General features: G+C 41.3%; 1 protein-coding gene across 1 annotated transcript in view; it reads left to right on the forward strand.

Annotated features, from left to right (window-relative positions):
* Window positions 1-3,194: 3,194 nt before the first annotated feature.
* BTK (Bruton tyrosine kinase) overlaps window positions 3,195-14,148 on the forward strand; it is a 31,459-nt gene continuing 20,505 nt past the window's right edge. Inside the window, exons 1-4 of the mRNA XM_081565693.1 lie at window positions 3,195-3,313; window positions 11,284-11,450; window positions 12,006-12,104; window positions 13,958-14,026. Of these exons, the coding sequence (XP_081421819.1) occupies window positions 11,310-11,450; window positions 12,006-12,104; window positions 13,958-14,026 (309 nt within the window). The 5' untranslated portion in view covers window positions 3,195-3,313; window positions 11,284-11,309. The remainder of the gene's footprint in view (window positions 3,314-11,283; window positions 11,451-12,005; window positions 12,105-13,957; window positions 14,027-14,148) is intronic.

The raw sequence follows: 14,148 nt of genomic DNA on the forward strand, positions 1-14,148 counted from the left end.
TAGTGGAGGGCGGACGGGCTCAGTGGCTTCAGGAGTCCGACTCTTTGCGACTCGATGGACTGTAGCCTGCCAGATTCCTCTGTCCATGGGATTCTCCAAGCAAGAATACTGGAGTGGGTTGCCATGCACCACTCCAGGGCGTCTTCCCGACCCAGGGATGGAACAGGCAGTCTCTTATGTCTCCTGCATTGGCAGGTGGGTTCTTTACCACTGAGCCACGTAGGAAGCCCTCATAAATGTATAATTACAGACTAAATACTTTGTAAGAAAGGAACAGTGCTCGGCATTAAACAGCCCCTGTTTGTTTAGGGAGCAAGTTGGCTGCCCTAGGTTCTGCAAAGTGAGGATGAAATTGTTCAGCTCCAACAATGGCAATAACCAGGCCAAAAGATAGAACATATCCAGCAGCTCACTTCTCTGCACACCTGGCAGAAGGCATGTACCAGGTTTCAGGAGAGTCCAGCAGAGAAAGACTGAAGGGTTCTGGGCAATTTAAGTGAATTGTCCCATAAAATTCTCACAGTAATTCTAGGAGGTAGCTGATACTTTTATTCCCATTTTAGAGTAGAGGAAACTGAGGCCATAGGATGTCAATCAATTTGCCCGATGCTGATAGTATTTAGTCTGGAGGAGGAAATGGCAACTCACTCCAGTATTCTTGCCTGGAGAATCCCATTGACAGAGGAGCCTGGCAGGGGTCTCTAACAGTCCACGGGATCTCAAAGAGTTGGACACGACTGAAGCGACTTAGCACATACAATAGTATGTAATAGAACCAGGGTACAAACACAGGTGATCTGACTCCAGAGCTTGGGTTCCTTTACCATAATATAATATGATTGTTGTGGCCTGGTAATTATAATAGCTAACAACTATTGAACACTTATTATATGCCAGGCATTTTCCTAACTACTTCACATACTACCTCTTTTAATCTTAACAACCCAGGTGATATATACCTTTATTAGTATTTAACAGGCAAGAAAACAGGCGTGAGACATTAAAGTTGGTTTAATGGTGTGACATTACCCAGAGTCACACCAGTGGTTATTATATGGAGCTGGAATTCAATCCTGGGTAGTTTCAAGACCACAGCCTTGTACCTCACCATAGCATCACAAGGGGCAGCAGGAGCATCTACAGAGTAGAGAATGATGAAGAGACAGAATTGGCAGGGACCCAGGAGGAGGTGTCGCTAGATTAGAGGCTAAGGAACCTTGACAGCCTGGGGTCTCGTGCTTGCATTGCCCTCCAGGAACGCCCACGAGTCTAGAGCTGACTCTCTGATCAGCTCTATTTTGTTGAGCAGTGTCTGGGAACGAGATCAAACCATTACCATTGCCTGCCACATTTCCCAAAAATTTCTTTGCCCAGCAGCCAGCCTATAGGCTCAGAGCATTTCCTTCTTCTCCTCAGGCTCTTACGCAGTGTTACTGGCCTTCGAGGTGTTTCTAGAGATTTCTGATGTTAGCAACATGGAAATATGAAGACAATGGACATGGCCCCTCTTAGTCTAATGGACCTTAGTTTTTCCTATCACACCTCACGTGGCATAGCTTTGGTTTAGATTCCTTCACCAATCCTGGTCTCTGGTTTGAACACGATCCTGCTCATTGATTTCCGTTAAGACGAGGAACTCAGAATTGAACACAGGACTCCTAGACGTAGCCTGGCCTTGCAGTGTATGTGACTTGTTCACTTTCCTACATCTAGACATTGGCACTATTTGGGTGCACTCCTTTTGTCACCTGGACAAGTGTGTGAGGGGAGTGTGCATGGGCAGAGTGAGGGAAAGTGAGTGTCTGTGACCAACTCTCAGGCAGACCCCTGGAGCAGCTATTCAGAGGTGACCAGTGAAAGGATAGAAATTGTCAATAAAATAGATTGTGCAACACTGGCTGCCCCTTTATCTTGTGTGGATATGAGGATTAACTAGTCAACTAGCCTACAAATACTTTTGAAAAAATGTCTTGTTCCCTTAAAAATTCTGACAGACTTCTAGTGGGATTTATGATCTGTTTCTATATATAGCACCTGTGCTGTGCTGTGCTTAGTCGCTCAGTCATGTCTGACTCTTTGCAACCACATGGACTATAGCCCACCAGGCTCCTCTGTCCATGGGATTCTCCAGGCAAGGATACTGTAGTGGGTTGCCATGACCTCCTCCAGGGGATCTTCCCAATCCAGGGATTGAACCCAGGTCTCCTGCATTGCAGGCAGATTCTTTACCAGCTAAGCTACCAGGGAAGCCCACATATGGCACCTAGGGCAAGTAAATATGGCAGTGGCTGATGTGTCAAGATAGGCAAGCGGATCAGTCACCCAGGGCTCTGTGGCCATCGTGATTTATAGCTAGTACTATCTGCATGTCCTAGGAGACCCCTCCTGGAGAAGATCACTGCTAGAACATGAGCTAGAAGGTGGCTAAGGAAACATTCAGGCTTGAAGCAACACATCTAGTCGTCTTTTACAAGACGAAAGAGAAAGTTGTAAATGAAGAGTTAATCCCTGAGGCTGAACCTAAAATGGAGAAAATCAACATCCACAGAAAATGGGAAGGACACATGTCAGTGTGTGGGCTTACATTCAGACATTTTTATCTGTAGAAAAAAAAATGCTTTCTTAGAAAATGACTCAGCAGGGGGAAGTCTTGTCTCTACCTCTGTCAGGATCTGTACTTTGGGGTCCCTTCATCAACAGTCTCCATCCTTCATTGTCAAGTTTAACTGTGTGGCCTCGAGTCTCTGCCTTAGAGGACATGAGAAGCTAAAGACACCTTCCTTTACCAGTCCCTTTGTTTTGTCTCCACAGATCTGCATTTCTCCTCTTTTCTGGAAGTCTCCGCTCCCTGTGTTGACCGTCCCAAAGGTCCTTTAGCGATGTCATCCCTTTACGTTGGGGGGGTTGGCCTGAGGACGTGTCTGCTCAACCCAGCCCAGTCTAGAGCCTCAGTGGCCCCAGTCAAGTACAGAAGAGTTCTTTCAGAGCAGACTCAACTAGTACTGTCAGAGGTCCCAAGCAAATGAAGGGCGGGGACTGCTGGGGGTGGGTGGGGGGTGGAATAGGACAGCAGCAGGGAACCAGATACCATGCTGCTGAGAAGAAGAAAAAAAAAAGACATTGGTTTAAGTCAGGAAACAAAAAAAGGGAACTGAGTGGCTGTGAAAGGGTGGGGTTTGCTCAGACTGTCCTTCCTCTCTGGACTGTAAGAATATGTCTCCAGGGCCAGTGTCTTCTGACGTCGAGTCCCAACTTCCAAGTCCCGGCATCTCAATGCATCCGGGGAGCTGCCTGCATTAAAGTCAGAACTGAGGTGGGTCCGGGGCATGGCAAGGGCTGGACAGCAGCAGCAACTGCCTTTCCTGGGACCTTGAAAGCCAGAGAGAAAGCGTGGCTGGTGACATGTAGTCTGAGGCCGGAGGAGGCTGATGGAGGGTGGGAGTGTCATCAGCCCAAGGCCGTGGTAGTCCCTTATGATGATCAGAAGAGGCTGGAAGGGTCCTTTCTGGGGAGGTCATAGTTGGGTGGAGACAAAAAGAAAAAAATGTGACATGAGGTAACCATCTGAACAGGTAGCAGATGTTGGAAAGAGGCAACTCTACACAATTTGGCAGAAAAGTAAGCTTTCGTGCCCATGGCTAAATAAGCCAGAATAAAAATAAACTGTTTGGGTAATATTGCCAGAAGACCCCAAATGGATCCTTGTGTCAATGAGACCTTTAGAAGAAGAAATTTTTAAGAGGCAGATTGTCTAAAAAAAACTGGTCAAAGCGCACATGCTTTTGAGCTTTGTAAGCTACGGAAAGGCTCAACCAGAGTGGAAAGCCTCTGGCTGCATTGGGCCAGTATTGCTGGGATCAGAGCTGCCTTGTTGGAAGGACTGTGTGTGCCAACCTCGTGGTAACAGTGGGTAAGAGACTGGGCCAGAAGTCAGCCTCAGCCTCAAGGCCCAGACGGTGTGGCCAACCCCCGAGGTCGCGGGGAAGCTTTTTCCTATTACCATTGCCTGCCATGTGCACAGCTCTCTTTTTTGCTAGGCTCCATCATTTGCTTCTCTCCTTTCCTCTCCTCTCCTCCTCTCCATCCGCCTCCCCCTTCTCCTCCTCTTCCTCCTTCTCCTTTGTCTACGCGTATCCCCTCTTCTTTATCCCCTCCTTTATTTTGTTCATTACCACCCCGGAACAGAGTCAATGCTTAATAAATTCGTGGGGAATCTCAGTGAATTTTTCTTGCCCCTTTCTTCCCCTGCTGTTTTCCCTTTGCCCTTTCCCCCTACTTGCCTAGTGCCTTCCCTATAGGATTGTCGTGAGCAGTGTGTTATCCTATGTAAAGTAGTTAAAATGGGGCCCAGCAATAGTCAGTGTGCCTCTCTCAGTGTTTGCTATTATCTGTATTCTGCCTGAGACCAGTCAGGGTCCCCAGAGGGCCTGCCTAGAACAAATATGTGGCGTCTAAATTAAAAGGGATTGCTGGCCCTGACCAAGACATCCTTGGGTGAGTATGGGACCTCCACATGGAGTTTCCCGGTCACCCTGCTCTCCAAGCTCCAAGTCTCTGTCTCATGTTGTTTGTTTCCAGAGGTAGGGCAGCAGCAAAGCCCAGAGGCAGGGCTCTGTACAGCTCAAGGGTTATCTTCTGTGCTGTTAGTTACCTGCTGCTTCTGCTCCTTCCCTCATTTTGCATGCCAAGCCCCTGACCAAGGGTGCTACGGCCTCTTGGAGCCTCAATTATTTGATAAAAAATGTCACCTACCAAATAAGCCACAAGATGCAAATACCCTAAATAATTTAAAGCATTCTACTGAAATGGAATCCCTTAGCGTTAGCCCTATCTGGTCTATTCTGATGCCTTCAGACTACTTAAACTGTCTACTTGCTTTCAAGTCCAAATTCCTGTGGCTTATGACTAGCGATGTGTTTGTTTAGAATCTTTTGTAAACTCCTCATGGTGAGAACTAGTGCAACTTTCCATCCACTTCTAGGGTCTGGGTGCAATTTAAAATTATCATCAGTATGATTTACTATTTCCATTCGAGCAAATTTCCTATAGAGAGTTTCCTTTCAGTGGACTAGACCCATACCAGGAAGTGACTTAGGTATAAGGGGAAGACATGGCTTTTGAAAACCAGTCTGAATGCTCTCCAAAGAGTCATCAGATGCCTGCTGCTTTTTGCCCGTGGATGCCATGCCAATATCCGGTGGCTAGGACCTGGGAATAAGAGTGACGTAGAATTTTCAGTGAGGCAGTGCTCAGTAAGAAGTTAGAGACAGACCTTGACCTAATTCACTGCAAAACTGCTAGGTTATGCAAATGAAGCCATGGTTGGGGTTGGGGGGGAGAAATGCTCTGAGGACCCTGAAACAAATGGGCCACGTGTGACTTTCGGTTTCTCTGGAGGTTCATGTGCACTGGCTGAGGGTGTTGGGAGAGCATTTGAAAAGCAAAAGCCTTAATCCCAGGCTTTCCACCTCCCTCTCTGTGAGCAATTACCACATGCCCTTAGGGTTAACATCGGTTAGCTGAACTTCTAGGAGAAGCTATTCTCGCTGCCTTGCATGCCCCAAATGAGAATGAACTATAGTCTGTTAACTCCTTCCTACATATTTATCTGTAATAGAAACAGAATAAAAAGAAACTGATTAGAAGTGGAGCAGAAAAGAGACAAGAGTATGGAAAAACAGGTTCTCCAAAACTGCTATTTGGAGTGGAAATCAGTTACAGTGTTTCTGGAAACTATTTTGTCAATATATTTCAAAATGCAAAAGGCACAAACTTTTTGACTCAGTATATGATGTTTATATAGAGATCCTAACAAAATGGGAAAACATCCGGAATAATGTTAAACAAGAACTTTAGATATTTTGTGGACAACGTATGTTGGGTGAATGGATGGACGGATGGATACTTATGTAATAAGTATCTAAGTATAAGAAATAAGAAAAATAAGCAAACTATAAATATCAGGTGCAATATGATCTCAAATATAGTCAGAAAAACACAGAGAAAAAGAATGGAAGGAAACATGCCTAAAGATTAATGTGTCCGGATAATGAGCTTGTAACTGAGGTTTCCTTTTTAATATCCCTGTACTTAAAACGATTTCTATAATGAACATGTTTTACTGTGATATTGAGGGAAAAAATAATATGTTTAAAACAGGGAAAACAAAAACTAAATTGAAAAAGAAGGTCAAAGGGTCACACAAATCCAGAGTGAAAGACGGACATCCTAGCAGTCACCCTCAGGGCAAAGGAGCAATGCTGAAAGTATTACCACCAACTTGTTGCTCAGGGTAAACTTGCAGATTGGTTATCTGGCTCTCCTTTCATCATTACTTGGCCAGAATCTATTGTGTCTAGTGCAGGGCAGAAGAGTTGACAGAGACCCAGAAGTGTCCAAAACCATAGAAGAAAATTGTAAAATGTTAACAACATGAAATGCTGAAGAAGAACCAGAGTGCTAAGACCTCTTAGAAACGATTGCAGTAGATGAGAATTTCCCAGGTTAGCCAGCAGCCAGAAAACTGATTTTGCTGGAAGTCTTCATCACAAATTTGGTCACCTGTAGCACTGACCCTGAAACATCATCAAATAATTAGCTTTCACTGGGACCTGAACAGACCTTCTTGAGGACTTAACAAGACTAATTATGGCTCTTTGTTGCTATGGGTATGATATTTTAACGACAACTTCTCTTCTGATTCAGAGATGGGGAAATTCTCAATCAAAATCTCAATCAAAACCTGAGAGATGTTTCTTGGACCTGAGAAGAGATTTTCAGTAGGCCTATCAGTTATACTCTACTCTACTTAGAGACCACTGATAATTCTACCAGATTTCATAGAAAACACTCAGGAAGATTGAACTCAAAAAGGAACAAAGGATTACATGAAGTGCATAGTCCAACACACAAGCTGGACTGGGTTTGCCACTTTGGCTAAGTAACTGAGAATTCATTCTGAGAGTGGAAAACTATGACCACGAGTACAAGAATGTTCATGGTAGCATTCTTTATAATTGAAAACGAATAACCTAAGTATCCATCAATAGGAGAATGGATAAATGTGATGTATTCATCATATAGAATACTTGATACATATCAAAATGAATTAAGATGTATGAACTAGAGCTACCAAGGTTAAAAAATATCATAAAATGTTACATTGAGAAAAAAAGCAAGTTGCTAAAGAGTATGTAACACATAAATTCAAATGTGAAATGGGTAAACCAATGCTAAATATCTCTTTTGGATACTTACTTAGTATTACCTATTACATAGTAATACCTACTATTACCTATTACATAGTAATACTATAAAAACATGCCTAGGAATGCTAAATGCTAAATTCCAGATATTAGTAGTCTGTAGGGAGGGAGGGGACTAAAATTGTGGAAGAGCACACAAGGGAGTTTTGACTGTATGGACAGTATTATATTTCTTAAAAAAAAACAGAAACAAAGTGGCACAATGTTAGGAACCTATAGAGCTAATGGTGAGCACATGAATGTAATGTTATTCTCTTTTCTTTCTGCCTATTTGCAATATTTCATAATATAAAAGAAAGTACAATCAAACAAAGTTTCATATTCACAGTAAGCAATAACAACCCTAGAATAAAGAGTTGGTGTTCCACCTAAACTCTATGCTTTTATCCCTTTAACAATGAAAAATCCTGAAGGAAAAAACAGCTGGTGAATCTAAAAATCCACCAGTTAAACAAGATCTCCTTAGAGAGGATTTAAAGGACAACATAAGAAAACCCTGGTGGAACTGAGAAGAGTCCTCATGTGGGAAAAAGTACCATTGTCAGTTAAATGGGACAGACCATCCTTTCATGTGTAGAGGAGTATTGCAGAGAAAAGTGCCCCTGGATGCTGAATTCTTTCTTACTTATCCCCACACTTACCACCATTTCCTCCTTTGTCGAATGTTCTCAGAAGATGCTCTTTGATGATAGCCATGGGCAGTGACAGAGTGCCGACGTGAATGACATCACACTTCACTGAAGGCAAAAAACAAAATTCCCTCTGGGAGGCAATGAGGTACAACAGAAACAGCAAGGGTGTGGAGTCACAAATGGATAGATCTAGGCAAGTCACATAACCTCCATGAGTCTTGCTTTCCTGTTTGTCATAACAGGTAAATGAAAGAATGTGTGTAAAATGTCTGATGATGGTCTGCACTAAGAGAAGCAGGAGTTTCCTCCCATTCCCCTGGGGAGAAAAGGAAATGGCTAGAATCTTGCTGGGCAATTAAATAATGCTTTAAAGGAGAAATAAACACAAAATGCAGCTTATTGGGTATTTCTGTCTTAGTAGTTATTTGAAGTATGACTGACTGTTTCTAACTAGCATCTCCTAAGACTTTTCCTAATCATAGTCAGGCTGAGCTGTTTTCTGATTTTTGCTCTGATGTTGTCCCTAATAATGAGCAAAGATAGGAATCAAGGGTGGTTTACTTTACCAATTCTGCAAGTGCTAGTTATATTAATTCCTTGACATAGGGCAGTTTGTAAAATGGCTGAACTCTTACTACTAAGCATTCTCTTTTGGAATTCTACCGCTCCATAAGGAGCCTAAAGGCTGCACAACATGGCCGTGTGAAAATTCTGCATTTGTAGATTAATAAAGAGAACATCATAATACTGTAGCTTTATGTTTTAAATGAAGAGCCGTGTGTGTCTATTCGTTTTTCTCCTCTTTCTTTCCCTATATGAAGTGTGTGTGTATGTGTGTCTGTAACATTCATGTCACTTCCGTTTCCACCCCACCCCCACCACATGAGTGAGGTGCAGGGTCAGCCCTCACTGTGCATCTTCTGTGGTCAGTTGACTCTGTGGGCTGCTGAAATTGTTAGAAACAAATTAAGACCTTCCATAATAAGTACCCAAAGAAGCTGCAACTATCCTCTAAAGCAGAGTGTCCATTACACACCAACCTTCAGGAAGATATAAAAGCAGATGCCTCTCCTTTCACCATTAATGGACCAATGGTGACTAAGGAAGAGCTACCACATTGTCAGACCATGTGTGTCTTGAATGAATCACAAGGAACAGGGGGAAGCAATCGAAGAGGGAGCAATCGGGCCGTGGAAATCCCAGCAGTCCTCCAGCTCAGTGATCTACAGGTAGAGGCCATTTCACCCCATGCTCAGAGGGGCGATGGCTAGTGAGAGGCTTACTTACTTCCTCATACTTAGACCAGCTCTAAAGCCTACCCCAACACAGACACTTGAAAGAGAGGAAGGCTTCCTCTTGTACAAACTGGATTTGTTCTGAAAAACAAAAAGAACAGAGGCAGCTTTCAGAAGGACCTATCTTATGGGAAATAAGAGGAGAGGCCAAGGCTGAAGCAGATGCTGGGTCTGAGCGGGGAGTGTATTCACCAAGAGCTTGCAACAAACCTAAAGGTAAAATGATGGGTGTGCTTTACTCAGCTAAAAGAGGCGCAAATGGACGTGGTTTGTTCAGATGCTTCTGATCCAATTTACTGGTCATGTTACTTGATTTCTTTAGGGTATTATTTTCTTTTTTCTAAGTTGAATCTTTGGCTGTGAATAGGTACTTAATTGGGATTCACCCTGGGAACAAACATGATATTAGTACGGGATCTCGATGAGTTGGCAGTTCCTGAGAACCGACCATTATTCGTTGGTTATCACTACTTCTGAGTAAATGAAAAATCTTAATGTTACAAGAAATCTCTTTGGGGATTGAGCTGAATCTGAATGCTACAATTCTTATCAGTTTGTCACTCCTGTGAGAGATGACAGGGAAGAGAGCTGTGTGGCAAGGTGTAGGGAAAAGTATACTTCTTGGCCCAATTTTCTCAAAAGATCATTTATAAAAAGTTGAACAAATCTATCACCAGAGAACAGTGGCATCCAGATGATGAACAAGTAGCAAAGTGATCATTCTGAACATCCCTGGTGTTCCTGTAACCTATTTTTGTCTCCTCAGTACAATAATAGAACTGTTTACATCACAAAAAAAAGAGCAAAATAATGGTGTGGATAGCCTCAGACTTCGGTACAAACCATTCCTTTGCTTTCCTGGTGTGAGAAGTAACTTATGCTTGTCAAGTAGGAAAAAACTACTGACTTTATTCTGCCACCAAAAGCATAAGGAATTTAGTTAAAACAAAACAAAACCTATCCCCTTCAGGAAAAGAACTTACCTCCAACAAAACTGGATGGGGAAGGGGCTGACCATTTGGTGATGGTTTTTCAGAATTTTGTAGTGCTCTGTTTTTGTGTCAGTATTTATGTCTTCACTTCATCTTTCTAATGAAGGTTGTGGATTAGTATTACAAGATGGTGCATTTAAGTGAATAACTGGGTGTTTTGTGTGAATTAAAAAAAAAACAAAAACAAACCAAGGGTGACTTTGTGTAACTTTATTTGCCTTTGTATATTTCAGCTACCCAGACTGAATCTTTCTGAATTATCATTAAGTTTGGAGAGACTAAACAAGTTACTTTTCATAAATGATCAAAGACAGCATCTCTAAGAGTTGATGATGCTATCCGAAAGAATGAATCTAAGCAAAAAGGAAGGGAAAAGCAAAAACCAAACAAAACAACTGTCTCTCAAAAATTGTTTTTCAATTTTAGAACAAAGCTCAGCCAGAGCTACAAAGGATGGGCAAAATCAGTTGGGTGGCAGTTAGTATATATCCACAACTGCAGGTGCAGCCTCCATATCCTTATTAGACCCCTTGGTTACAGACCCCAGTGGGACAAGGTATGAAAAATTACACTCACTGTCTAGGAAACCGGGAACTGAAAGTCCAATATCTGCCTCAGTGGAGTTCTGGCACCTGCACTATACCTTCCGGGGATATTAGGGCCAACAGCTGCACCGAGACTTTTTATTGTTCACAGACTCTGCACATATAGTAAAAGGGTGGTTAGGGTAGAGTTGCTTCTAGACATTACCAAGCACGTGGTACATGTCCTTGATATCCAGAGCACTCCATTGACTTATGCAAGAACCCAGTTATAAACTGGGTTTATATTTTTTATATTTTGAAAATATTTTTCCAGTTTTTTCATATAATGAACTCATGATGTAGAACCAATCACCCCAATTCAGTGTGCATCCATTATACCTGAAAACTGGCAGAAATGAGGGTTATGGAAGGAGGACATCAAGGTAAGAAGATGGTTCTTTGTTAGCTTTGAACATTTCTGTTTTATTTGAAAGTAGGTGGCTAGGCTGAGGGGGAACCAGGAGGGATGAGGAGGATCAATGTGCTGGGTCCTCAAGAACTTTCATTATCAATAGCACCCAGTGAGCTCCAGAAAGAAGCGATGGCTGCAGTGATATTGGAGAGCATCTTTCTGAAGCGATCCCAGCAGAAAAAGAAAACATCACCTTTAAATTTCAAGAAGCGCCTCTTTCTCTTAACCACGCAAAAACTTTCCTACTATGAGTATGACTTTGAACGCGGGGTAAGTTTCTCTGTTGCGAAACCTGAGTTTTAAGGACTTGGCCTTAAATCTGCCTTGGCGAGAAGGTAGATCCTTTTTGGTTGGAGTTGGGGGTGGAGCAGGATGGAAGGGACCTAAGTACACTTCAAATTCAGGAAAGTATTTCCTAACCCAGAACTGGGAAGTCATACTGGAGCAAAAATTCAAAGGTGCTAAGAAGCTATCAGGGAAATCTCACCATGGATTTTTGAAGTTGGTGAGCACTCATTAAATGATTGTTGAGAATGAAATCCAAGAGTTGGAAATTGTTTCCTTATTTTTTTGTTTTAAAGGCACACAAATTCAACCATTCTTCTATAGCATTTGCCCTCCATCTGGTAGTCAAAAAAGATCAGGTTAATAGATCTGGAAGTTGTTTGGGTTTGGTTTGTTTGTTCATTTTTTCAAAATGACAGGTCCTGATCTAGAGTGTGGGTGTCACCTCACTATGTTGAATGATGAAATAGCAAAATCTAATCATCTGGTTGCTTAATCGCTCTTAACCTTTCTCCATTTCTTCCTCATTCTCTTTCTCAGAGAAGAGGCAGTAAGAAGGGTTCAATAGATGTTGAGAAGATCACCTGCGTTGAAACAGTGGTTCCTGAGAAAAATCCTCCCCCTGAAAGACAGATTCCGGTGAGAAGAGACCATTGTTAGAACCAGGTGCAGGGGGTGGGGTGGAGTTCAGAAACTTGGAACACTTCAATTCTTTGCAAATAAACTGGTGATATTGTGCAGTGTGGGACACATAAAGGTCCCTTATACCAATATGCTCTTCACTGCGCCACATATTGGTTATGCTGAGTCTCAACGTCTTTTTCCCCAGATGCAGAACAACTCACTTAACTGGAAAACTTGTAACACCAGTTTTAACATGATATCACATCAAGTGTTCAAGCTGATCAGAGATGATTGGTTTTACTCCCTCAGTCACCAGGATCAGATTTACAGGCTTGAGTTAGTCTGCAAGCCAGAACCCTAGGGCTCTGAGTCTTGAGATTCTCACCGCTTCTTCTCTCACTTCCCCGAGGACATAACATCTACTGATTTCCTAATTGATTTTTTTAAATATTTTTTTTCTGATGACAAGAGTAAATGCATGTTTATTACAGAAACTCTGCAAAATACAAAGAAAGCACATAAAGAAGATAAAATTATGCATAATCTCATTATTCAGCTAAAACAACTATTAACATGCTCATGTACGGACTTACTGATGTTTTTCTCCATTAACAACACATACACTCACACTAATATATATGTTATATATTTGAAACACAGAATCATACTAAACATCTTGCTTTGCCACTTACATTTTCAATTTAACAGTATATGAAAACTTTTCCCCAGGACAATAGGTAATCTTTAATAATATGATTTTAATAACTATATAGTGTTCCCTATCATGGATATATTCTAATTTGTTCAACCAGTCTCCTATTACTAGACATTTAAATTGTTTCCAATTATTTGATATCAGAAATCATGTTGAGGGGAACATTCTTGCACACATCTTTATGTATTTTTGTTATTCTTTTCTTTATAACAACTTCCTAGGAGTAACATATTGTTCTTTTCTTTATGAAATCGGTACACTTTGGTTATTTTTATAGTTTTATTCTATTTTACTTTGTAGAAGTAGAATTTGAATATTATATACTCCCACAAGCTGTATATGAGAGTATACATTCCTCTACATTCTTTTCAACACCAGATAATTTAAATATTTGCTAATTTGAAGGCCAAAAAATGATATTTAATTGCTGACTTATTTGGCATTTTTTTGCTACTCAATTATACATCTACAGCTCATTTATACTTTTTCCATTTGTGAATTGCCTGTTAATTTTTTAGCCCTTTTTTCTATTGAAATATTTACCTTTTTCCTAGTACTTTTTAAGAGATCTAGATATATTAACTTTAACTATAATATATGTTGAAAATATTTTTCCAGTTTTTCATTTATCTTTGAATTTTGTTTATGTTTTTTTTTTAAACCATACTGGGTTTTAAAGTCTATGTCATCAAATTAGCTCATCTTCCTCTCAATGGTTCTAACTTTTAGCATTATATTAGAAAGGCCTTGCCTCTCACAAAATTGTATAAATATTCACTTTTTTTCTGTTATTCATGGTTTCATTTCTTTCATAAGCTCTTGAATCCATCCAGAATTTACTTTGGTGTATGGTGTGAAATAGCTACCTTAACTACCCTCCTACCTCTTCCAATATTAGTGGTTAAATGTTTGTCCCAGCATCACTTATTGAGTAACCTCCCTTTCCTCAATAATTTGAGATATTTTTAAATGAGGGTGTGCTGGATCCTATGGCTATGTGTCCCCAATGGAATATAGGAAGCCATCACTAAGGATTAGCATTGTCCATGCAGGATAGTCTTTTGGAACCACTGCAAAAGACTCCCAGTACCTAAGGAAATCCAGAGAAGAGTAATGCATCAACCAATAACTATGATTTTTTCTGTCATTGCAGAGAAGGGGAGAAGAGTGCAGTGAAATTGAGCAGATCTCAATTATTGAAAGGTTCCCTTACCCCTTCCAGGTGAGGTATTTTCTCTCATCAGCTCACAAGGGGACCTGTAATGTAATCATCAGGGATGGCATGGGCTGAGGGTGTTTGCTTTTCTATTTTCCAGTCAAACATAGTTTCTTTTACTCTTTACA

The sequence above is a fragment of the Giraffa tippelskirchi genome, chromosome X (assembly GCF_054371585.1).
Source record: "Giraffa tippelskirchi isolate mGirTip1 chromosome X, T2T-mGirTip1v1.2.pri, whole genome shotgun sequence".
In the NCBI taxonomy this organism is placed as follows: domain Eukaryota; kingdom Metazoa; phylum Chordata; class Mammalia; order Artiodactyla; family Giraffidae; genus Giraffa; species Giraffa tippelskirchi.